This window comes from Poromitra crassiceps (assembly GCF_964638095.1).
Source record: "Poromitra crassiceps genome assembly, chromosome: 4".
Lineage (NCBI taxonomy): Eukaryota > Metazoa > Chordata > Actinopteri > Beryciformes > Melamphaidae > Poromitra > Poromitra crassiceps.
This window is the reverse complement of record NC_139626.1, coordinates 37,385,669-37,412,785: the sequence shown is the minus strand read 5'-3', so window position 1 is coordinate 37,412,785 and position 27,117 is coordinate 37,385,669. Positions and strand designations below refer to the sequence as shown.

At 43.3% G+C, this 27,117-nt stretch overlaps 1 protein-coding gene across 1 annotated transcript; it reads right to left on the bottom strand.

The window, feature by feature from the left end:
- Positions 1 to 879: 879 nt before the first annotated feature.
- On the bottom strand, positions 880 to 25,842 carry LOC310775068 (PRELI domain-containing protein 1, mitochondrial-like). Its single transcript, XM_083635159.1, has 6 exons — positions 25,717 to 25,842; positions 24,870 to 25,076; positions 20,356 to 20,581; positions 12,587 to 12,700; positions 11,832 to 11,910; positions 880 to 2,717 (listed from the first exon to the last, which is right to left on the bottom strand). Exons 2-6 carry the CDS (start codon positions 24,959 to 24,961, stop codon positions 2,602 to 2,604), a joined length of 627 nt encoding a protein of 208 aa, XP_083491285.1. The 5' UTR covers positions 24,962 to 25,076; positions 25,717 to 25,842; the 3' UTR covers positions 880 to 2,601.
- Positions 25,843 to 27,117: the final 1,275 nt, after the last annotated feature.

Genomic DNA, 27,117 nt, shown 5'->3' with positions numbered 1-27,117 from the left:
AAATCGGGTAATGCAAACACGTAAATTTCGAAAAACCTCCCAAATATTGCAAAAAGCTTTTGCGCTCTCATGAGGTAGTTTTTCAGACGTGTCGATATAGCAGTTTTCTCTGTAGGTTATTCTCCCATGGAGCTGTTTGACACTGGGTCCGAGACACACACACATACATACGTTTTCCGTGCATGTCATTGGCTGTAACCACCTGTGTTGCGTTCAGGTAACATCCTAAATTACAACGTTATACAATTGAGAGCATAATTTCTCTTTTATATCAACACTTCTCCTTTGGAAAAGGAGCGGAAAATGAAAGGAAAATGAGGGAGAAAGGGTTCGATAAGCCGTGGCAAAACCTCCGCAGCAAAACTTTGAAGCAACGCTACCTAGCAGAAAGAGAGTGTTGTGCAAAAGCGGAGCGGGGGGGGGGGGGGGAAGAGAATTTTTAGCCGGTCCGGTGACAGGCTGCCTGTGTGTGTGCGCATTTGACACAGCGGCGAGATGAGGGCACACACCGGTGCGGTGTATTTCCGTATGGTAGTTGCTGAATGCGTTTTGAGAGGACGCATTGCATTTACACTTGTGTTAAATGTTGTCATAATGCGTCCCTGACCACCTCCGGAGGTGGTTTGGCCGATCAGATTGCAATCCTTCTTCAATGCGTTTTGGGGGTGTTTACACCTGTACTTTCAAGTGATAAAATACAATCGGATTGCAATCTGATGGCAGAAAACGCATGTTAATGCCAGGTGTAAATGGCCTCAATGACATCTGCAATCTGGAATATTAACCCCTTTTCAGGTTTCTTCTCAATTGCAAGACTTCAATCTTCTGTCTCAGTTATACCAGAAAAGCAGTAAACCACATCACATCACAAATATCACATGTTATTAAAAGTATAATTTAATAGGTGCTTAACACTATACGTCATAGTATATCACATTAATTATCTTTTCACTACAACTTCAACCAGTTAATCCAGTCAATTCCATCTAAAAGGGAATGCAATAATTAACTTGTGTTTACAAATAAATATCTACATACAATCTTTTTTTTGTAATGGTAAACTTCATATCAATTTCATGGCATCTATTTATATACATTATGAATTCAAGCATGGATCATTTGACTATTGTTGATTCTGATTTTCTTGATTTGTATAAATCACTTCTTTGGCATCTCTTGAGCATCATTGCTTTAGGAGCGGTCTTGCTGTGCAGTGACTAAGAAGTAGCATTTTACAGTACAATTTACATTGACCCACTATTGAATTATTATACATTTAGTGCTATACATGTGTGCTAACATTAGTAACCTATATACCCTACTGTATGGTGATATGTTTGACATTTGCAAGTTTATTGCAACAAGTATGAAGCCAGGAAATGTAAAATAAATAAATAACAAGCTTATAAATCCATCATCATGAGGGGAGGGATCATCATAGTACAAAGCTGGGGACCCGAGGACATGCAGTGTCAAATTTAGTGCAATTTGGACACAATAATAATAAACTTAGCAGTAGGGCGGGCCGGGGCTAACAGCACTCTTTGAAGCAGCGGGGCAAACTGCCACTACACCAGTGTTACAAAAACAGTGTAGTACTTAATAGTTGGATAAATATCTCTTACATGCAAATTTGTCCATCAAATCTTCTTACTTGTAGAAGTGACATTAAAACCACTGATAAAAGGCATAGTAATTAGGGCTGCATGATATGCCCCCCCAAAAAAATCATATTGCGATTGTACCGACAGATATTGTGATTGCAATATGCAATACAATTTTAGTGGGAATGGCAATTTTTCTATTTCTTTTTCACACAAAAATAAAATCAAAATGTGATGTGATTTTTACTGGGGTCTGTAGCCAAACGAGCACGTTCCCTTACGTCTGGAGAATATGATTTGTAGGCCGGGACATCTACCACAACAATGCTTCATTTAATGCTATGTTATGACCATTTTTTCCTTTAACAAATAATTGCAGATCCTGTGATTTGGATATTGCACTTGGCCATATTGCGATTTCGATGAATTGTGCAGCCCTAATAGTAATGTGACTGGTCGTTCTAGCATTGTGTGGATGGCAGCTTTAGGCTACACCAGTGGGGTGATTGCCACAACAGCCCATTCACATTATTGATTACTTTGAGCAGCTGGTGGAATTCCACAGAGACAAAAGTTTTTTGATCGATTTTCCCCCCCATTGAGCAGGAAATAACCATGTATCTTGGTTATTAATCTATAATTCACTTGGCTTTCAATTTGATGTGACCAAGAAACACTTGACTTGACAATCGTTTTTATAGCATAAAAAAAATAAATGTTGCTGCTAAATGTCAGAAAGCTTACATGAAGGCAGCAGGTTGCACACAATGGCTCAGTACCTGAGATTTGACAAAAGGTGATGGAGAGAGAGAAAAAGGGAGAAGTAAATTGAGCCCAGCCCCTAGAGGAGCCTAGGCTAGCCGACAGCGACTGGTTGGCGGGATAGAGAAGTAGTGATGATGAGTCAAGAAGGGAATGATCCCAGCTTACAGTCCGGTCAAGATGGTCAAGAGCCATGGTGTTGATTGTGCGTCACGTGGTCTCTGTATCGTCCCTGTCAGACATACTGCTGCTGGGGTGTCTGTGGGACGAGCGTTTTGGCTGCCTCCTTCGCCTTCTCTGATCGTGATGCCTCTTTCACCGTGTCCCTGAGCAGCCGCTGGCATGCTTCTCCTGTGGCCAGACAGAAAGACAGACAGACAGAGAGCCCAATGACTTCCACATCGTCTTGTACTGAACAATAATACAACACATTAGTTTTTTTTTTTTTTTTTCATATTTCCCCCCGTTTTCTCCCCAGTTGTATTTGGCCAATTCCCCCCTGCTGTCCCGGTCGTTGCTCCACGCCCTCTACCGCAGAGGGCCCTCTGCCCTCTGGGGAGAGTTGTAGATTAAACACATGCTTCCTCCCATACATGTGCATTCACCAGCCGACAGCCGCCTGACAGCGAGGCGTTTCACTGGCAGGGCGTAGCACATGTGAGGATCACGCTATTTCCCCCAGTTGCCCTCCCCCCAAATAGGCGCCCCAACCGAGCAGGGGAGACACTAGTGCAGCAACCAGGACACATGCCCTTAATCCAGCTTCCCAGCCGCAGAAACACGGCCAATTGACCCATCGCTAAGCCACGCCCTGAACGCAGACGAGCCAATCACAGTGCCTGCAGCTCTACAATACACTCGGACATTCTCAGCTTAGAGTTCCATAGAGAAGCACTAGAAAACACGAGTTTCCTCTGGTTTTATGGGGTTTTATACATTTATAAGTAGAAAAAAATGGTCAAACGATGTGCATGGGGGTAAATGCAACATTACGAGGTATCCTGGGAGGCCAGGCTATGGATAATATTAAACTAGTAAACATAGATCCACTCACATCCACAATGCTGCTGCTGTTTTGGACGTTAAATCTGCAATCGTGGTGACAGCGAGATGAGTCTTCTCCCTCATTTGCCTTCCGTGATCCAAAGGTATCATGAAATCATCATGGTATTCAGAAAGTCGGCAAAAGAAAATGCTGAATTATGCGAGTTTCAGGCCATTACGTTATGCGTGTTGGTTGAAGAGGAGGTGCATTGATTGATGTGATTATAAAATCACCAGACACCAGTCAAACCCTAAAACGAGGGAATTAATCTCGTTCCCCGAATAAATGTGAGGTAGTCTAAAGAGAAAACATGCTGGAAAAAGTGGTCTGCTGTAGGCTATGCCTCTCCTGATCTGCTACACCCATGCGTGCGTGCTGTTGTCTCGCTATGAAAAACATCGACACTATTAATTTAACATTTCTTGATTATACAGAGGTAGGCCTACATGAAATAGATTGCCAGGCGCCACTCTTCAATTCGGCATAATCCACGGAGAGGTTACTCAAGTGAATAAAATGTCAATTCTGGATGTCAGTCGCCTGTTATCCCCACTGGTCATCTTCTGTCTTCCTTGTTAAAAGTGCATGTTTGGTTAAAGATTCGCTAAGCCGTTTCCACACATTTATTTTTATCGATAGCTTTAAATGTTGTACATCGCCCTCCATGGCATAGTGAAGTACTTTATGATGGCTTCTAGATGATATCAGGCCTCAAAAAGTTGTTTAGAGCCTCTTGGGATATAACTTTGACAGTGACGGCTGCCATTTATTCTAGTCAGCGTGCCCTGTGTTTGTCCGAGTGAGCACGGGGGGTGGGGCTTAGCGATAGGTCAATTGTGCCTGTATGGATGCCTGACCAAGCCGGGGTGTTGAACCTGCGCCCCTCATGTTGGTAGGCAGGGAATCTACCGCTGCACTACCCGGACACACAACACATGACTTCTTGGTGTAAAAAGTAGTCATTAACACCATTAACCAGGAAGATGACACATCTTAGGACCAAAGGACCAAAAAGTCATGCTGATGATGAGAAAAGCAAAGCAAAATAAAAGTATTTCAGTCCGTATGTGTGCACGCACATGTATGCTGTTATAACCTGTGTGTGTGTGTGTGTGTGTGTGTGTGTGTGTGTGTGTGTGTGTGTGTGTGTGTGTGTGTGAGGGGGTATTCCACCATAACGGAGAATGGAGATGTGAGAGAGACAGGGCCAAACAGAGATTACCCAAACCTTCTGCTTTCTGACAGAGCAGAGGGGATATTCGCATAGGGCAGCTGAGAAAGCTGGTTGTAGGCAGGCAACAGTTGTGGGAAGTGGAACTTGGGCAATTCGTGGGAGCCAAGTTGCCATAGCAACGAAAACAAAACTGCACAGTGTACACAGTTGACTGCTAAACCTATTTCTTTACTGCAATAAAAAAAAATGCGAACACACAAATTAAAGATTTTACAGTCGTAGATTAGGTTGCGTACAAAGTTGTCCTTGTATGCAGGGAGGCGCACGTCAGCTCTGGTAATGCACTGATTGTCATGCTCAATCCTTTAGTCTCCATGTTGAACGTTTTAGTGAAACGTGACGTCAGCCTCTCTACTAAAATGTGACAGGCTGTGAGATGAGGCGCCTGCAGATTCTGCTGGGAAATGTTGAAGCCAACGTTGTGGATTTCTCATGAGCATCATGCTTCACTGGCTGCGCTACCTGCTCCACTAAATTTGCCCCCACAAATATCCACCTCGCTCTTGTTGGCAGTGAGAGTGGCAATCCGCTGCTCGTCTGAAAGCAAAAAATAAAATAAAATAAAATAAAAATAAAAAATAAAAATCCACCCTTGTATACTCTCACAATGTTAGATATCTATCTATATCTATTCCTTTTTTTGTGTTGTCACTCCCTCCACCTGCCTGGTCTACTTCTGCTTCAGTTTGTGATTTCCTACATTTCCCAGAATTCATTTGAATAACCCCTAGAGAAGCAGGATCTCTGTGCTCTATAAAGCACATGTAGTGTAGGTGGAGAGAGCAATAGGGATAGCAAGTTTGTCAAGTTGAGGATAAGTGAGGGCGTGGACAGAACAGTGTCATGGTGTGCCATGCCCAGTTGTTCAAATTACAAAAGAATGATGTCAAAGAGCCATGGCTGCATTGCAATGGTCTATTGAAGCTATTGTCAGTGGAGAAATGGTGGCATCTCTTCCACGTCTACAATGGATTCATCCCTGTATGATTGCTGAATGTCAGTGGCAGTGCAACATGTTGACTCTAGAAAGGAGCCTTTGAACTGCCACAAAAACCTGCTGTTTACAGCTGATGTTTTAGATCATCTAACTTGTTTCTGCTGTTAAGGCGTGTGTTAGGGCGTGTGTCCATATAGCCTTTTTCCCTGGCAGAAAAGCGCTGGCCGTGCGCTGAGGACTTCTTCATCCCAGCGCCTGACGACACAGCGCCCTGGTCTGCCCTGATGAAGGCCTGTGTTGGCGCCAAACACGATGGCTTTTAATGTTCTGCAGATGAACTAGCCAAGCAATGAAGACATTTCAAATGACTGCATGGGATTAGCATATAAAGTGGGCATGTCTATAATAGGGAGACTCGTACTCGTGGGTACCCATACTGTAGAACCCATTCTCATTCAGACATCTTGAGGGGGAGAGAGGTCAAGAGACCCCTTTTGAAAATGGCCGTCAGTTTTTCCCTCGCCAAAATTTTCGCCTAACTTTGGAGCGTTATTTATCCACCTTCTCGACAAGCTAGCATGTAGTTGGTAATAATGGATGCAGATTAGGTCTTCTTCACCCTAGCTTTCAAAAAGAGCCTGGGCTGGTACAGCCTCTGAAAGACAGTAATATCAGCTGTGGACGTGTACCCCTGGTAAAAAAAAAAAAGAACGTTCGAATCTGTCCCATGGTCCATTGCCACATGTCATCCCCTCTCTCTCGCCCCACCTTTCCTGTCTGCCTACTAAAACATATAATCAAAAAAGAGAGCGAATAAGAAAAAGGAAAATAATACAACTGAGAAATGCAAGGTTGGCAAAGGCTGTATGGGAACAGTGTTAAAGTGCTTTAGGGTGGATTTTTCCTTTGAAAAGAATACCTGACACAGAAAGAGAAAAAGAAAAAGATCTAAGAACCTGCAGTCTTTCAGGGGCAGCAGGTCATGTCCGCCTGTCCATCTATTGTGATATCTCACACGCCGCTGGTCTGATTTTGATCAAATTGAAAGGAAGATGCATTGTTATCAAGCATTTACAGAAATTCAATTTGTGGTGTGATGTCTGAGATATGACACGTGACGTGAGAGCAGACAAATGAGTCTGCAAAGAGCAGACTCTATGTTATACAAGCACTGCATAACATCATTTTAAATGACTACAATGTCTGCACCATGTGTGGAGGATACTGTTGCCTTGTTTTGGAGGACTCGCAGCCCTTGTGCTGTGGGCACTGCTGGGGTTTCAGGCAAAAAGACAGCGGTGCAACAAATTCTACTTTTCATCCTTCTTCCGTACTCTCTTCCTCATCTAGCTTCAGGCCTAAATTACTTATCGAGCTAGCCGCCTTCTTCTTCGTTGGCATTGCATTTGCGCCAGGTTCCTCTCTGCTCTATTCTCTCTCCTTCTCAAGTTCACTCTCTGCATCTGCAAAACGTACACGTATCAAATCACATATGTTCACAATACAAATAGACCTTTCCTATTCACTTCCCCGTGACAAGAAACATCGATTATGAGGAAGCACTGATGAATAGATGAAGCGGGTGCTGAGAGGAACGATATTGAGATGCAGACATAGAAACAGTAGCCAGGGAGGAGGCCAGTCAGTCAGGGATAATTACTAGTGCACACACTACAGTAGATACTGACTGGCCCTAACCACAGTGCAAAGGTTGGTTTCATTATGAATGGAGCACCATCACTTCGAATGATGACATTGGTCAGTTGCTAAAACTTGGAGCAGACAACTATTGTTACCAGGAGATTAAATCTTCCTGGCTAGACCAAACGCCTTACAGTCAGCTGCAACTGAGGTCTAGCTAGCTGGGACACTTATGACAATCTAGCTTCTCTGAACACTTCAGCGAGCTTATTTCATAGTTTTGCATCGGTCTTCAATCAGTGCCAAGTCGATGACAAACCTTATTAAGAAGCAGCTCTGCCAATGAACTGACAAGTTGTGTACAGCAGGAGATGTGAGGAAGGGCGGTGAGCTAAAAGTTGGAATAAACGGATCTACGAGGTCATTAAACGGACCTATGAGGTCATTAAACAGACCTATGAGGTCATTAACTCATTGAGTGCCAGCCACTTTTGGAGAACGGACGCTCCCAGTGCCAGAGTTTCAGAGCGTTTTCAGTGATTTCTCGAGGCCCACAGAATATTGTGTGATATTACTATGTAAACACTGAACACGCACAAAGAACGATGAGACTCTATTCTATCATCTGCAAAAAAAAGTTTATTGATCCCATTTTCCGTTCTTTAGTTATGAGCCGGAGAAGATAGCTTGATTCATCCAAAAACAGCAATTTTTTTCTAGAAGCTGAGATAATTGGCCTTTTGTGAAATTAAACATTTCAAGCACATCACTGACTCTGAAGCTAATCTTTTCTAATGTAGTCACACCTCAAAAATAATTTCCTTCAATAAAACAGTTTAGGCCAGGGAATTTTGTTTGGCAGAATAATATTTTTAGCTACAACCAGCAGCGCTGGCCCCTGCGTGCGCTGCTGGTTGCAGCTTCTTGCTGGTCTTGATTTGCTGCTGGTGGGCATCGGATATTCTGGCTTGCGTTTGTCAATCCTGTCCTGCTGCCTGGGTCTGTCTGGGTGTTGCGTGCTGCTCTGCGTGCCCCCTCCCCCCCCCCCCCCCCCCCGCCCCGCCCCGCCTCGCCTCAACTGCACACTCCTCCTCCTGTCTGTGGTGGCTCTCTGCTGAGTTTGCTGTGCGCACAGTGAAGGGTGCGCAACATCCAGTTTTTTTACAGCGTTCCGCGTGTGTTTGTCACCGGCAACGATGCTTCCAGTTGAGAATAATAACAACTCCACGGTGTGGATGTGCGGATGTGCTGTCGCAACCGACACGGAGCGGCTCAATTGTGGGAGCAGATTGGCTGCTGCAGGCACAGCTGCAGTAACGTGCTTCAGCATATCGATGCATACGGATGCGATGCGATTTCCGTTTCCATAACGACTTCTTCTTTGTTTTTTCCTTGCCTTTCTGTTATGTGGAGAGCACTGTCGCCACCTAAGGGTTCTGTAAAATAGGTTATAGACCTCCAATAGCTACAATAGTTGTACCAGAGATGTATCAGGGATTGATCCACGTCCCACCGTCAAAAAACGCAATTGACGACAATCGTCGTCTTTGGCACTCTACGTCAGTATTTGAATTGACGACAGCTGTCGTCATTGGCATTCAATGAGTTAAACAGACCTATGAGGTCATGAGGATTGTGGCCAGCTCCACAGTGGAACTATCAAGAGGGTCACAGAGAAAATGAAAAGCTTCAACCAGAGACCTTTAATAATTGAGAGACACTCCACTGCAGGCTTCGCTAAATAATAAGAAACGGTACTATTCCGGTCTCCTAAATGGGCGTGGTCATCAGCTTGTGATAGGCTGTCTGTCAATGGTATGAAACTACATTGGCTGACCAGTCTCCTAAGTGGGCGTGACAGTGGCGATAGCTCCGTGGCACAGGTACAGAAAGTGACTGAAAGTTGGGGTGTCTTGCTTTGATATCCCATCGTCTTTGGTTCAACATGGAGATCAGCTGACATTCGGGGGGCACACAGATCAGCAGAGCCAGATGCATAGATACTGTACCATGCACTCACAACACTGCTGGCTTAGATCCATCCCGCACATTACGTTGCTCTCTCCCACCTTCCTACTCGCTCTTCACCACACTGACCAACAAAAGTCGATGTTTTAAAGGAACACTCCAAGATCAATAAAACAGCCCGACAACCAAATTAATAATTATCTCCTGACATATTTTCTGCTGACCACTGTGTTGAGTGAGTTCATCATCACTCATCATTTACTACAGACAGTACCAGGCGAAGGCAACATGCACTAACTGACACCTTTGACAAATGAGAATGATCTGCTAGTATAAAGATTTAGACTGTATCAGATATCCAAGTGTCACAATAGATGTGCAGTTACTGCATTGTGCCTTTTGATTCTAATGTCTGCCATGGTTTTCCATGACATTGCTCGGTTTTGGTGCCTCACTGATAACTGCACTATCTAAAAGTAAAAGTATGAACAATATTAGCATATACTGTACTTAATGATCAAACTCAAAGTAATGTCAAAAGGGCGACATTTCTATTGTTAGGTAGTTATAAGTCATGTGTGACATTTTAGTCAAGTATGGCATGAAAACATTCACTCTGTATTATTTAAAATGCTGTCTGTAAACTGCAATAACTACATTTTATTTCTTCGGAAGGTCAAAAAAATATACAATTACAAAACAGAAATTCTACCATTAACTGCATCTAAACTCTATACTACCCAACACAGGCTACTTAAGTCACTTTTCTCCGTTTCACTACTCACATAGCTACTGCTCTGTGATTTCTCAAGGCAAATACAGCATGTATCTGCACACAGAATAAACAAAGAGGACAGATCTAGAGAGTCACTACCGTTACTACACGGGCTAGTGTGAGAGGCCTGCATGCCATCATGTGACAACACTGGGCAAGGCCCAGGATGGCAGATGGATGCCCCACTGCTAAAATACTTACCACCACGCTTAGCCTGATGCCAAGTCCTGCAGTTGCATCAACAGACCAGAAGGGGGATGAGAAAGAATCACAACAATGGAAGAACGTCCTTTAGACAACGGCATGACACCCAGCACTGGTCTGTGCCCACTGGCACACAAAGATAGAGCACTCAAGTGTGGTGGTACCCTTTTCCCTAGAATGGTTCTCCCAGATCCAAACGCCACCTATCCATGGGCAAAATATGGTGGTGGGGGGGTGTTATGTGTTGAATTATGAATTTGTTATGTAATTGAACCAAAGGTTTATACGTAAGGGATAATGTATACTGAGCCGGTGATTACTGTGGAAATAATGACCGACAGGTGAATGATTTAGCCCGACGCGCAGCGGAGGGCTTAATATTCACCTGAAGGTCATTATTTCCAGTAATCACCGGCTCAGTATACATTATCCCGCTTAGAACACGGCCTACAACTAAATCATTCAATAATCTGACAAAAATAATTATTCAAATAGATTTTTTAATAGCGTTTTCAACACAAAGCGGTTTCATTCGCAATTGGCACACAAGACACCACAGCTGCAACTGGTTGGCCTAATTAGTAGCGTCTGCGGACAAAATGCTCTTACCAACTGATTAATCCAGGTGTGGCAGAGCAGCGGTCGGTTGTCGAGAAATAATGACCGGTGAATATTGTTGATTGACCAATCAGAATCGAGTATTCGAGAGAGCCGTGTTCTAATAATAAATAAACCAATGTGATTTCTCGGAGCTTGGTAGAGGAAAGGCACAGGATGTATGCACAACAAGGATACAATTATAAAGAATTAGTTGGAAGATTAATGGTGTGTCTGTATTCGGTAATTAGGCTACCGGTGTTTTGGTGCCATTGCAGGCAATAGGTTACGTTTATTTTATGCATTTCATGTGACTTGCTCTATCATTTGTTCGGTTATAAAAACTGGTTGGGCAACATCTATTGGTCCAAGCCTCAATTTAGACATCCAAGCTGCGTGCCACTGTGGTTGTCATGGCTCCCTGTTCCCTCTGCAGTCACATGGTACCTCTAAGCCACAACAAGGACCTTTATGCTGCTTCAGATGCTAGATAGTGTGGCTCTGTTTGAACCAAGTGGAACATGTGGGTGTCAATTTCTAGGCACGGCTATCTCTGCCAGACCAAACCCATACACTCAAGCATGCTTGAATCATGACACTGCCGCAGACTACGCTGTGAAGGTCTTCAAGTGATGCCACAGACAGCGTTGCAATCACATAAGCTGATTAGACACGGATGAGAGGGGAAATATTTTTTGCCACACGCGGCTCATGGGAGGGTAGACGCCGTGTGCTGATTGGCTGGGGGGTGGGGGCATTTCACAGTTCTTACATTAATTTCACTCAACTCGTCACAATCCATCCTGAGGAGGGATCAAGAGGATCTCCGACCACGAAAGTGAAAGTTTGGCAAATCTCTTGATTCCAAGTTTAAGACGCACGCAAAAATGGCGGAAAATGTGACGCATGAAAATGTCCTGGGGGGAAAAGAAGAAAGCCTACTTCCTGTAGTTTTGTCCTGTCCAGAGATCCAGCAACAGTTCAAAATAAACCCTTTTGTTTCCCTTTTCTCTCGCCCTTGCCCTTTCCTCCCCTGTAAGGCTGGGGCAGCGTACTGTACCTACCGTGTAAGTTTGACAGAGCGTACTCCAGCCCCTTCATGGCCTTCACCTGGTTACTCTTCAAGCGGGCCAAACCAAACTCCTGGGAAAAGACAGAGCAGGAAATGGCTTTACATGGGGAGACATGTGAATAACAGCACGTTGCTTACAGTCCTCTCTCTCTCGCCCTCTCTCTAGGGCATTCAAGCGAGCCTGGCATGTTCCACGACTAATAATAATACTAGACTGACATATTTTTGGCTCCTATTTCCGTTCTTCCCCTCAAATCTCCCATTTCTTTACTTTGGCATTTGCTTGCAGGCTCCCACGTCGTTGCTGCTCATGCTATTGCTTGACCTACAAATCATACTTAGAGGCTTGGAAATGCTTTCAGCATGTCAGCCTCTACAGTAAACTAATGTGTCTAGGAAAATTAGGGAGGAAGAAAATATATACTTTTAAACTCGGACAGAGATTTAAGTAGGTGTTTTTTAAATCACTCTGGATTACGCACACATTTGCTAGCAGATGTTTTGTTCACCCACCACAACTGGATTGTCTAAACTTATTTTATAGGGGCGGGAGGGGGGGCGAGTGTGCTTTGCAAACTGCCAACTATGCAGAACCTGCACTGATGAAATCATATCTGGCGTATGCAAAGAAAGAACATAAAGGCTGACCGGTTGAATTCAGATACACTTTGGAAACAAAATAAGTATCAGTATGTTACACTCAGATTAGCTTTACATGTCGAGTGTGTACACAGAGGTGGAAAGTACCTGAATAGGTCTGGAGAAGCCGTATACACCTGAGGATATCCATGCCTCTCGCCTCAGCTGGGTGGAGGCCGGCTGCTCGCCCGACTCTTGGAAAACACAGCGCTCCTCCACAGACTGATATGGGAGGGAGACAGTGGCAAGGGTGTTCATGGTTAAGTACTCTATGTTGTAGAATTATTTTATGTCACAGACAAGTTCATGATCTCAAGTAAAAGAATCTGATTGGTGGATTTCCCCTCCAGCTCCAACATAGCCAATAGCTGACCTATAGTGAATATCTATGATCTGAAACCAAATAAATCTATTGTTCCTACATGATCTTGTACAATTGTAGATCATTTGTGAACATGAACAGGCTTCTCCCAAAGCTCAGAACAGCAGACCCACAACTCTCTTGGTGATGCCGTCATGACAAATCTGTTCTGCAGTGGTGGGAAGGGGAAAAAAGGAAAGGGAGGAAAAAAACAGGGCTGAGAAATGGAATTTGTGGGTGATTTTGAAGGGATGGACTCCTTTTTGGGTTCATAACTGTGAGCATGAAATTAGTGGCCAGGCACTTGAGAGAGAATTGGCTTAAATTTGCATTCTCTCTCAAAGTGCCTGGCCACTCATTTCATTCAATTGGCTTAAATTTGCATTTGTGGTGATTATTTGAAATTCCCTTTTTTTGGTCAAATGTTCACGTTGCATTTAACATAGTTTCTTGTTATTATTATAGCATTGACATTGGCAAATATATCCCACTGTTACCACATAGTCATTCCCTAGATATGTTTGGATCGGGACCTTTGCATTCCTAAACCTGCAGGTACTTAGCACAAATTGCAATGCAAACCATTATCCAGCAGCTCAAGAGGCCTTTCAGAATTCATCAGAGGGCCTTACAAATCAAGGCTGGACCATAATATACATAATATACTCTGTATATGGACCATAATATACATAATATACTCTGTATGGACCATAATATACATACGGTAATATACTCTGTATATGGACCATAATATACTCTGTATATGGACCATAATATACATAATATACTCTGACTGTATATGGACCATAATATACATAATATACTTGTATATGGACCATAATATACATAATATACTCTGTATATGGACCATAATATACTTTGTATATGGAGGACCATAATATACATAATATAATCTGTATATGGACCATAATATACATAATATACTCGTATATGGACCATAATATACATAATATACTCTGTATATGGACCATAATATACTCTGTATATGGACCATAATATACATAATATACTCTGACTGTATATGGACCATAATATACATAATATACTCGTATATGGACCATAATATACATAATATACTCTGTATATGGACCATAATATACTTTGTATATGGAGGACCATAATATACATAATATAATCTGTATTTGGACCATAATATACATAATATACTCGTATATGGACCATAATATACATAATATACTCTGTATATGGACCATAATATACTCTGTATATGGACCATAATATACATAATATACTCTGACTGTATATGGACCATAATATACATAATATACTCGTATATGGACCATAATATACATAATATACTCTGTATATGGACCATAATATACTTTGTATATGGAGGAGTCCTCCATATACAAAGTATATTATGGTCCATACTCCATATACAGACGGTTGGAGAGACGGCAATCGGTACGGGATGGGATTAGCACCCCATCTTGGCTCTCTCGTGAGGGAGAAATCCACAAACGCTACGGATTAGCCTCCTGAAAATCTGCGCAAAGATCGGCGCGGCCTGGGGTCCTTCAGGCTAGAGCGAGGTGCTCGACGCAGGCGAATGACGTGCAGCGCACAGGCCCTCTTGAGGCGTCCTTGAGGCATCCTCTCTGCCTCTGGATTGCCTTTGCCACGGGAGGGTCTGGTGAGACGAAGGAGGAGCACGGCCGGGAGTAACCCACAGAGCCTAGATCCTCCATGCACCGAAGGGCCAATACTGCGGCGTAGCACTGGCTCTATTGCAGCGGATTGGGCGTTCTCGCTTAGCCCTCCCGCGGGCAACGTTGCAGACAGAGTAGGAAGGCTGATCCGTGAGCGGCTTCTGGGACGCGAGTCGGGGTCTTAATTGGCCTCGGCTGGGTCTACTGGGCGAGGGTGTATGATGTTGACAGACCCGAAACACCTTACGACCCCAGATAACATCACTGATGACGCGTCCTAGCGCATGCAGCAGTATGTATTTGAGAATATGGTCCTCAGGACCATAATATAATCTGTATATGGACCATAATATACATAATATACTCTGTATATGGACCATAATAACAAGAGTGAATACCAACAGAATAATATTGCAGGAGATTTTGGCACATTTTTGGGGGGCGCTACCCCCATGTTTAGCTGTGTTGCTCATTCCACGAATGCACGATCCTTACAAGTTGTACCCCGTTGTAAAGGTGACTAATCAGTCAGATATAAAATACAATACCAATTGGTATTATTAAAGGGGAGAAATAATCGGCCGAAATAAAGTTTCCGAACTTTTTTTGAGGAGTTTATATATATTTTCTTTTAAGCAGCTATAGCAGTCTATTATAGAACAGTTTCCATTTTACATATAGGCCTACATTTCATGCATCAAATTGAAAGTGCAGCACATTTTATTTTTTTCTACATCAATATTTTATATTGTGTAGGCTAAAGGAAACTGCCAACACGATTATTTGTGTGTGAGATAATTGGAGCACAAGACTGTGTTGAACTAAATGGCTAGCTAGAAGAATGCTCTTTATAGTTCAGTCCAGTCCCTCAGTTCAGTTTATAAAGGAACAAAAATATTCCACTTCGGGATTTCCATATTACCAGTTCAATGCAGTTCAGTTCACTCAACAAAAATACTCCATTCTGGGATTTCCCTGTTACACAAGAAAAATAACTTCGACCCAAGGAAGAGATTTATAAGCTAAAGCGGCTAAAGCTAACCGGAGCTATTAGCGTTACACGCAAATATGGATCAAACGCGGACTTAACACCACGCAAATGCCTCGGTAGGCGGGAGGACTGGAGGTAACTTCTCTGCTCTACTCACCGGCTGATTTGTGTGATTCAAATACGCAAGGGGCATGTTGACAGTCTGGTGCGGTGTGGAGGTGGTGAGTACACTGACGAAAGCAAAGCGTGTGATTTGTAACACAATGATATAAACATAAGAGCACAATATGAAAGTTAAACGATAAACATTGAAGACATGAAGATGTTGTTTTTTACACCAATTAACTCTGCGGAGAAATGGGCTGCCTCATGTTTCTCACGTGCAGCATGATCGGCTATGCAATCGGCAAACAATAAAGTAATATCCGCAATCAGCCGATGGGATATTTGAGGTCAAAATCGGCCGATACAGATTGCGCGTCGATCGATCGGAGCACCTCTAATTGTGATGTCATCAGTGATGTCACTTGAGGAATTGTGATGTCATCAGTGATGTCACTTGAGCAATTGTGATATCATCAGTGATGTCACTCGAGCAATTGTTGTGATTGTTACGGCGTTCAAGACAACTCGGAACGCCGAAAGTTTCAACTCGGAACCTCCCCCCGGGCTCCCCCGACATATTTGTGTGTATTTGTGTTCACGCTGCACTTCCCGCTCGGGGGGGAAAACCAAACAGGCTAGCAACCTGTGTTCAGTTAGCATTGTAGCTACCTACTAGCTAACAATGCTAACCGAACATGCAGAATTTCACATATTGCTCTAATCAGAGTGAAACATAGATGACACGTTAACATTTAATTAAGACATCAAATTTTGTGTTAAAACGTCAACAAACGTCTTTATAATAATTATCTGCTTACCCTTAACGATAAAAGTCGCCATTTTGATGTGGCTATGACGTCAACTCGGACAAAGCGGGGCTCTGAATGATACCCGAATTTCCGATCTGTAATTCCGACCTGGACGACCGTTCAATTCACTTTTTACAGGTCGGAGCGGGCAATTTCCATAACTGCAGCCATAGCGCATCACCATCATCTCCAGAGTCTCCACCCTAGGAATCACGCTCGATTCCTAGTATTTTAAAAGACAGGCACATCACAATGCCCATTGGGATTGGTGCTGGATGAAAAAAGTACCTTAGAAATTAGTAAAAGAATTCGCACAACAGAGCTCCCGTTTGCTGTTTTTATTGAGTGACATTTTAAGCCAAAAGCTTCCAAAGCATCTGAGGATATGCGGACAGACCCTCTTATAGACAGATGACCCCTAGTGGCCACGATGTAAAAATGCAACATACATCTGATTAGTCATTCATGTTTTCATATGATGTACATGGCAAAACAAGTTAAACAGTTGAGTTGATTTAAGCCGCTACATTATTTCTATCAGCCAGGAAGGATGACATCACTGATGACATCATTGATGACATCATCACTGATGACATCACTTCTCATTTTTAATAGAAAGAGTGCAGGGAAGGATTGATGACATCACTGATGATGTCACAATATCTATGACATCATCAATGATGTCACAAATGACATCACAATTGCTCGTGTGACATCACAATTGCTCATGTGACATCACTGATGACATCATCACTGATTAATCGCTTGAGTGATGACTGTGTTTTTGTCATTTTACTGTGTTTTTGTCTTTTGTTTTCTTCTTTTTTCTTTCTGTTATTATGAAAGGTGCAATAATGGTTTTTGTTTTTGTTTTTTTGCCAGACAGCTGGCTGCCAGCCTACATCTGGTTCTGTCTGAAGGCCGGAAGGAAGGCTGACTCACAACCTTGAGGACTCATTGATGGCATCACTGCTGACATCACAATCACTCGAGCGACAGCTGGTTGCCGGCCTAAATCTGGCTCTGTCTGAAGCCGACTGACTCACAACTCTGAGGACAAATGACATCATCAGTGGCAACTTGTGGCAAGCCAGCCAGATGATGGATGATGTCATCAGTATCACACATGCTGCCTGGCATTGTTATTAACTCATTCCCTGCCAGAGTTTCAAAGGAAAGTCGCCAGCCACCGCCAGTGTTTCTGAGCATGTTCAGTGATTTTCCACGACCCACAGAATATTTTCTTCTATGACTATGTAAACACCGGATATCCTAAAAGACAGAACAAAGCCTCTAGTTTCGTGGGGGGGGGGGGGGGGGGGGGGGGGTTGTTTCTGCCTTCTTCCGTTCTTTAGTTATCGACACTTGAATGTATGTCGTTTTCACTGAAAAAGCATGTCTCTGACCAGAAAGCAGAGATACGTGCCTTTTTGTTCAAGATTCAAGATTTTTATTGTCACTCCGTGGTACAAGTATCACGTGCTTAAACATTTTAAATTCGACGTATTTGACGTACAGGTGCAAATAGCATATACCTAATTAAACATACAATTAAACATTAGACATACATAATGGTAGCAGCTACAGTACGGTACAGTACAGCTACTACACTATTTGTGTATGTTAAGGAGTCTCATGGCCTGCGGGAAGAAACTGTTCCTCAAGCGATTTGTGCGTGCTTTTGGAACCCTGTATCTCCTCCCTGAGGGTAACAGGGAGAACAGGCTGTTGTGGGGATGGTTTGTGTCTTTGATGATCTTCAGGGACCTCCTGAGGCACCGCTGGTTATACAGTTCCTGCAGTTCTGGCAGCTCACATCCTGTTACGTGCTGGGCCGCGCGTCTCACTCTTCGTAGCGCCCTGCGGTCCATGGTGGTACAGTCCCCGTACCAGTCAGCAGGCTTTCAATGGTGCCTCTGTATAAGTCCCTAAGGAGAGGGGTAGGAGAGGAGGGGGGGCGCTCTGGCAGAGGGGTCAAACCTAGCGTAGAACGCGTTGAGTTCGTCCGGCAGGGAGGGTGATGTGTGGGGGTATTGCTGTTTGCAGTCCCTCAGGATGTCCTCTGATTGGTCTGACCAGCAGTGGGCGGTTCGGAAGGCCGGGGGGTGTTGCTTGAGCTTTTGATGGTACCTGGGAACGAGCAGGATGGACGCGTGGTCCGATCTGCCGAAGGGGGGGCGGGGTGTAGCCTTGTAACAGTATCGGATGTTCGAGTAGCACTGGTCAAGTGTGCGTTTTCCCCGTGTGTGGAAATTGATGTGCTGGTGGAGTGTAGGCAATCTCTTCCTCAGGTTGACTCTGTTAAAGTCGCCTGCTAGTATCAGTGCTGTTTCAGGTTGTTTGTGCACCGAAGCGAGTGAATAATTCACCCCAGCATGGAGAGCGCACCGGGGCGGGTCGTCACACTAATCTCCGTGAGGCTGGTGCTTCCTGGTATTTGTGGAGGTCTGGGAGCATATCTGACGGCTGATATTTACACTATGTGAGAGGGGTCACAAAGCAGATGACTGATCTAACTGACAGGAGCAGTGATTGGTGTGATCTAACTGACAGGAGCAGTGATTGGTCTGATCTAACTGACAGGAGCAGTGATTGGTGTGATCCAACTGACAGGAGCAGTGATTGGTGTGCGTTTACCACTTTATTGTGAAATAAATCCTTCCGCCCGTGTGACAACACGTCCAGCCCGGGGGAAACAACTCTGTGTACCGCTTTGAGGCTCCAGGCTCAGCCTGGCAGGCTGGGGGTAAACCTTTGGCGTGCAGGGGACTACACGATCGGTAAGCACTTCATAAGGTCACCAAGAGCGCTATCTGTCGTATGGCAGTGAAAAGACGGATTGACGTAACGTTGCGTCAATGGCAGGGAAGCGTTCTGTATTAAATAACGCAACGTTGCGTCAATGGCGGAGAATGAGTTAATAGCCTTCGGAAAACACAAGAAGAGCGCATAGCGGTCGGTGGGTGTTGTAAGTTGTGTTACAGTACAGGGGAGACCGATCACACCCACCACAGCGCTTCGCGACGCGACGTTGATGCAAGAGTTTCAGCATCGAGTTTATTTTTGACATGAGCCGCGTTCAGCTGGGCATGAAGTCAGTCAGTACAAGTTGTGACGGCGCGGAACAAAACAGAGCACTTCTGCTGTGAATGGCCAGTCTCCTGCTCGACGCTTCAGTGACGCGCTGCTTCAGAGACGCTTCTTGTGTGTGTCCCAGCCGTAAGGATTCTTGGTGGACTGGACTCTACTTTGATACTGTCAACAGTCAAGTGAGAATCAATGGACACTTGAGCTCTGCAGCATTCTGACTGGAAAATGAAAACACTTTCAAAAACACTGCTGACCCAAAACTGGCTGCAAATAAGGTTAATCAACAAGCCAGGGGAATATCACACTGAATGCAGTAAACCACATGTAAGTGCCAAATGTGTTCTGGTCATATTTGTGGTTGATTTTGTGCTGTCATATTTTTACTTGTCCATGGGGTGTCGCTGTGCCATGTTACCTGGGCTCAGGTTTTCTACATAGGTGCTGCCTTCACCTTGGCTCACTAGGTGTTTGACCCGGAAGGGCAAAGGGTTTTTGACCGCTTCGCCGTGGCGCGACATTTTGTTTGGTGTGCTCTGATTTCCTCTGTTTGGACAACAAAAATGGATCATATTCACTTTGGTGCACGGGAGTAATAAATCCACGTTTGCTACTAAGGACTGCCTTGATAATTTCCTACGCAACACACAACAAATCTCGTATGTATGTAACATCAACTACAGCGAGCGCGTCACCCAGGTCATCCGCGGTTAAGCACCTCAGTAGCTTACAGTAATAGACTGGGCTCCTTCAACACCACACAAATGAAAAACAATTCAGACCATATCCTTGTACATGAGTGTTTGCTTCAGCACAGTCAGTGGACAGCTCACCATGAGTGTGGTGTGGTTGAGGTTCCAGGTGTAGGTGGTGAGGCTCCTGGTGACGGGATCCACGATGGAGTCCTCCACGATGTAGACCGAGCGGGACATGCCTGAGGGGAAGATCTTCTCTGCCCATCGAGGTAGTCGATTGGTCTTGGTGAGGAGGCGTCTGGAGAGGAGCCGCTGGTCTGCAGTCACCTCCCGGTACACCACGTCCTCTGTGAGAACATGGGTGCTGACGGACAACCCAAACACTCAGCCATGTCAGCATGTCTAACGTTTAAGTTTCAGTTCTGTTTGTGAGTGATTATACTTCCATTTAAAACAGTGATCCACTTTTAAACCATCAACTAACAGAAAAGTTATGAGTGCTTTGTGGGTCTAAACATATATTTCTTGTGAACGAGCAAAATGTAACCGTGATATTTCTGAAACAGAACAATGTTCTGGCCTAGTGTTGCACTGAATAAACTTGTAAGTAAACTTCCTGGTGGGGTGCTGAATAATTAGTTTTCACAATTAACATGTCTATATGATTGACTGGTGAAAGTTTGTAAAGAGTTGCTCATATTGCATTATACATGTATTTGTTACTATGAACAAAGAGCTTAACAACACAACGTCAAAAATATTCTAAATCTAGCATGCAATTTCTCAGTTCTCTATTTCATAATGGATGTCATAAGTTCTCAAATAGGGGGTAGGACCTCCCTTTGCTTTGGCAGAGTAAAGTGCTGGAAATGTTCCACTGAAATATCTGTCTATATACTAAGTCAATAGTGTCACAAGATTTCTGCAGATTTTTCAGCAGCACATCCAAGCAAAAAATAATAATCTACCTCATCCCAAAAGGTGCACCACTGAGTTGAGATCTGGGAACCGCACAGTGCCAGTGAACTAAACTTAAGTCAAGTTCCAGGAACCTTGGACTGTGAATCTTGAGAGTGTGCATGTTTTATGACATGGCACATGCTTGACTAAGGGAAAACAGTTCAGAACATGGCCTTTTTTCCCCACTTCTTTTTTTTTTACCTTGATTTTGCTGTTTAGTATTATTTGTGAATAAAAATGAAAAGGACGGTGTGATTTAACAGGTTTTCATTTAAGGCCTCAAGCAAATACAAACTATTTAGGTGAATCAATCTATGAAAAAAAAGCACTTAACCCCAAAAAAATTGAAACAAAAGGTTTCTCAATGGATTCTGGTAGTATTGGGTCTCCTAAATAACATACTAAAAGTCTACCAAATCTACCTCCCAGAAAGCCGCCGTTTCCAAGATGGCGGCCCAGATGGCAGCGAGGAGCTTAAAATGGCTATATCTCAAATTCAGAAAATGATGCAAAGGATATTTCAACTGATTCTGTTACCCCTGGACATGCTTATGAACATACTAAAAATCCAGGAAAATACACCTAACAGAAAGGCTTAATTTTCAAGATGGCATCCAAAATGGTGTCCGACCAAGCTTAAAATGACTATATATCGCAATAGAAATGAATTATACGAATGATTTTTCACTTGATTCTGGTACCTCTAGTCATGCTTATGAACATAGTAAAAAACTAGGAAAGTACACCTTCCGGAAAGGCTTCATTTTCAAGATAGTGTCCAAAAAGGCGATCGGGGAGCTTAGAATGGCTATATCTCAAATAGAAAAAAATGTTACAAAGGATTGTTTTAACTTCTGGTACCTCTATACATTAAGAACAAGCAAACAATCTAGATAAATATATCTGCTAGAAATGTGTCATTTTCATCAGGGCCATCCATTAACTCATTGAGTGCCAGCCACTTTTGGAGAACGGACGCTCCCAGTGCCAGAGTTTCAGAGCGTTTTCAGTGATTTCTCGAGGCCCACACCGAAGGTAAACACCGAACACGCACAAAGAACGATGAGACTCTCTTCTATCATCTGCAAAAAAAAGTTTATTGATACCATTTTCCGTTCTTTAGTTATGAGCCGGAGAAGATAGGCTGTTTTGAGCAAAAAGACAGGTTTCAAATTATAAGCTGAGATATTCAGCCTTTTGTGAAATGAAGCATTTCAAGCACATTCACTGACTCTAGCTAATATTTTCTGATGTAGTGACGTGGTGTAGTTGTGTGGTGCCTGCGTGCCCCACCCCCCTCTCCCCCCCTCAGCTGCAAACTCCTCCCCACACTAACACACAGCCTACACGCACCCAGTCTATTTTCGGAGCGCTTCGTTTTTGTGCGCCGGGCGGCTCCCAGCGCGACAAGGAAATGGCAAACCGGACTGCAGGGAAAGGTTTGGCCCTTCGGCGTCGGGTGCTGCCTTTCTGGCGGGTAATCGTGTGGAGAAACTATATGCAGACAGACAGACAGAGGCAGAGGAGCTCAGTTGTGTGCGTGGATTGACTGCGGTTCGCAGACAACGTCAGCTGCAGACAGAGCAATCTATATGGCTCTGGCTGCAGCATGCATCGGTTTCTCTTTGATCACGGCTTTTTCCTCCTGTTTTCCGGACCTTTCTGTAATCTGGAGAGCACTGTCGCCACCTAATGAGTCCGTAAAATAGGTTATACACCTTCAATAGCTCCCATATTTGTACAGGAGAGGCCTGAGGCTTTGATCCACGTCCCACCGTCAAAAAACGCAATTGACGAACATACTCGTCCTTGGCACTCTACGTTACTAAACGAAATTACGAACATACTCGTCCATGGCACTCAATGAGTTAAAGACAACACACATCAAAGAAGAGGAAACAATATTCATCCCATTGTCAACTTCACTGCTGAGACAGAGTTATCAGGTAAGAAAGAGGAGTTCATGTCAAGAGATCTGAATAAACAGAGACTGATCAAAAGGATAAGTGATGAACTGAAAGAACGGAATTGAACTGTGGTCAATTCACTTGGAGATGCTGATGTAGACATAGTAAGGGCCGCAGTGGGATCATCTCTTCTTCACACCACTACGCTGATTGGAGAAGATACTGATCTCCTCGTCTTACTCCTTTACTATGCACAGAGAGATAGTAAGGGCCTTTATTTCAGATCAGACAAGTCGAAAGCTGATGGCAGTTTTAAAGTGTATGCCATAAACCATTTGAAAGAAGTACTCGGATATGAAGTGTGTTCTCAGTTGATGTTCATCCACGCTGTGACTGGCTGTGACACAACTTCTCGGATCTTCGGAGTTGGCAAAAAGACTGCGTTCCAGAAACTTGTAAAAGGTGATCCTGTCATTCGGGCTTGTGCCAATGCATTCACTGTACCAAACCAGACAACAGATGTGATCGATGACCTTGGGTGCCAAGCAATGGCTGTCCTCTTTGGTGGGAAGTGCACAGATTTGCTTGCGACAATGCGATATAACATTTTCAGCAAGAAGGTTGTCTCAGCTTCATCAACTGTAACGCCTGAACGTCTACCACCAACTGAATCGGCTACCATATTTCACTGTCGTAGAGCATACTACCAAGTCATGGTCTGGATGGGAACAGATGATGGTATGGATGCCCTAGACTGGGGGTGGAACCTGCAGGACAATAGATTTGTCCCACTCATGTCAACAATGAATGTTGCTCCAGACAGCCTCTTGAAGGTCATTCATTGTAACTGTACCACTGCCTGCAAGACACTCCGCTGCTCATGCAGGAAACATGGACTACCTTGTACAACTGTCTGTGGACCATGTCAACTTCAGGAATGTGACAATCCACATAACACGTTTCACCCAGTGGATCTTGAAGATGATGATGAATAAAGACCACAATAAGTGTGCAATTTATTGTGTTCAACACCAAAACCAGCTTTTTAGGTTGAATAGTAACCATTTTTAAGATATATGCCAATGTAAGCTACTGGCAGCCATTTTGAAAATGACACATTTCTAGCAGATATATTTATCTAGATTGTTTGCTTGTTCTTAATGTATAGAGGTACCAGAAGTTAAAGCAATCATTTGTAAAAAAAAATTCTATTTGAGATATAGCCATTCTAAGCTCCCCGATCGCCTTTTTGGACACTATCTTGAAAATGAAGCCTTTTTGGAAGGTGCATTTTCCTAGTTCTTTAGTATGTTCCTAAGTATGTCTAAGGGTACCAGAATCAAGTGACAAAATTATTTGTATATTTTTTCTATTGAGATATATAGCCATTTTAAGCTTGGTCGGACACCATTTTGGATGCCATCTTGAAAATTAAGCCTTTCTGGTAGGTGTATTTTCCTGGATTTTTAGTATGTTCGTAAGCATGTCCAGGGGTAACAGAATCAGTTGAAAAATCCTTTGCATCATTTTCTGAATTTGAGATATAGCCATTTTAAGCTCCTCGCCGCCATCTGGGCCGCCATCTTGGAAACGGCGGCTTTCTGGGAGGTAGATTTTGGTAGACTTTTAGTATGTTATTTAGGAGACCCAATACTACTAGAATCCATTGAGAAACCTTTTGTTTCAATTTTTTTGGGGTTAAACCATATATTGACTCACCTAATTAGAGAAATGTAATGAGTGCAGACTAAAATGAGCATGGAGAAATTGGACATATGACAATACCTGAATGGGTTGGGGTACCTCTGCCAGAAAGCAGAGACAACATGGTCCCACGTACTCCTGATGTCTATGCTATTAGAGAAATATTTGACCATTCTTCTCTCATGGATCTGCAGGATGCTCTGGATCCTGGGCCGTGACGTCCCTTTCTGTGACTATACAAGAGAGTGAAAACGCAGGTGCTGACTCCATCCAAAGCTTGGCACAGCCCTGCAAAGGTGGAAAGGGACTAGGTTTATCAAACTCATCTACCACCACTAACAAGAACAGTGTGTGCATGCACAATGCACTAGCGTTATAGTATTTGAGGTTATGAATAGGGAAGCATATCGCTCTTAGTCGCTGTTAGAGGGTTTGTCAGGCAAAAGGACATAATTATTTGAGCTAAGTATGTGCAGATTCTTCATAAGAAACCATAGAATACGGCAGCCATGGAAACGTCCTCTCTTATATAAGATAATCAACTGAACGTAATTACGGCGTATTACGGCATAACGGATTGATTTACGGCTCCACAGACAGAACTCTCGTGCTTGCTAACGTAGTTAGCGAATCTTCAACTGTTAATTTCATCAGCATTTATTCATTTAATTCACCAGTTTGACAGTTACTAACGGTAAGGCCGAGTAACGTTAGCTAACTTGGCTATTGGTATGACAACTAATCACTGACTGTAGAGAAAGGTTTGACCATAGTTTGTCACTGTGAAAAGGGTTTTGATAGAGAAGTTACCCGTTAGCTTGACCTTAGATTCCTCGATAGCTAGCTTGCAGTACCGTTTCAGAAGCTGGATGAAGTGTTCAAATGCTGCTGGTATAATGTTGTTGTAAAGGAAATGCAAATATCTTACCTTAAGTGCTACTGAAACATTTAGATAACCGCTGAGCGATTATGGCACATCCACAGTTGACTAGTTTGCCCGGGACACGTGACAACAGCCACTAGCAGCAAAGCAGGCAGCTTCTTCTTCTTCTTCTTTTTGGTCAGCAGGCAGCAGGCAGCTTTTTCTTTTTTGCGTGTTTTTTATAGCGGTTGGCAAGCCAACTTAAACGTGCATTACCGCCACCAACTGGGCTGGAGTATGGAACAGGATATTATAAAACTATTCTTAGATTATTATCCATTTATTTTAGAAATTTGATAATATATGTGTATATATTGCCTGCTGTTTTTCCTAATAGACCTGACAATGAAAAGTACTGATGTCTTGCCTTTCTCAGTGACTTTCTTCCCTTCGCTTCCATTACACCTTCCTCCCAGCCCCAACCTGTCTTCCCGTTTCCTGCTCATCCTAATACTCCTGCCTTACTGATTGTACATAATGAATGAATGTCTTAACTTCAGCTTTACTTAAATGGAATGTCAGATGCAATAAACAACGGCGTTCTTCTTTATTTCTTTCTCTTCTATCCACTATAGGGCCAGTAAGAATGCCAATAGTTCTGTGGTATACTGACAGATGGTCTGACACCTTTTCTTCATATATGTCTCACTTACTGAAATATATACTGCTGCACCTGCACACCCTGTATCTGGATCTTTGGAGCCATATTAAAATATAAATACTGATTCTGCATAATGCTCTTCAAAATACCTTTGTCAAGGGGAATAACCAGGGGGGGCATGTAAGATAATTGCAACAGTGGGGCAAATTGACCTAATCCGTATTTGTTCTGCCTCTCCATCACCAACCCACCCAAAACTTGTAAAATTGGTCTCATTATGTTCCCGGCAGTCTTTTAAAATGTTCTTGGCAGGATGTGTGTCACAATGCCCCTGGAGATTGATCCAGTATGCCAGCATTATCTTAACTCTCCTCATCCTCAGAGGCTTTTCTCCCACTTCCACCTGCATTGCAGCCAGTGGAGATGTTCTAAAAGATCCACTGCAAATTCTCAAGGCCCGAGTTTGCAATGTGTCCAATTCCTTGAGCAGGCAGCTGCAGCAGCAATACTTCCAGACAAACATTTTAAAAATAAAATCTTTTTGACGAATGTGCTGCAACATTTTTCATCAGTACAGTTACAGTATGCGTATGGCAAAGTGAAAAACTGAATAAAAAATGCATTAACTAAATTTAAGTAGGAATCTATATACTAACCTAGAATCTGTACTAAATAGAAAATGCATATTTATAGGGCTGCCAAATGTAATCAAAGATCAAATTACGAAATATATCTTGGAAAAATCTCTATAAAGACAATAGAGCACTGTCAAGTCCGCATAATACCATAAACCAGATGAATCATGC

Bases quoted from the DNA above. Each gene is read 5' to 3' on its own strand.
- LOC310775068 (XM_083635159.1), bottom strand. From the start codon at position 24,961: ATGGTCAAATATTTCTCTAATAGCATAGACATCAGGAGTACGTGGGAC. The intron at 20,582-24,869 runs GTATTGTCATAT...GTTGTCCGTCAG, and splicing joins AGGTACCCCAACCCATTCAG to CACCCATGTTCTCACAGAGG. The intron at 11,911-12,586 runs GTACTTTCCACC...GTCTTTTCCCAG, and splicing joins GCTTCTCCAGACCTATTCAG to GAGTTTGGTTTGGCCCGCTT.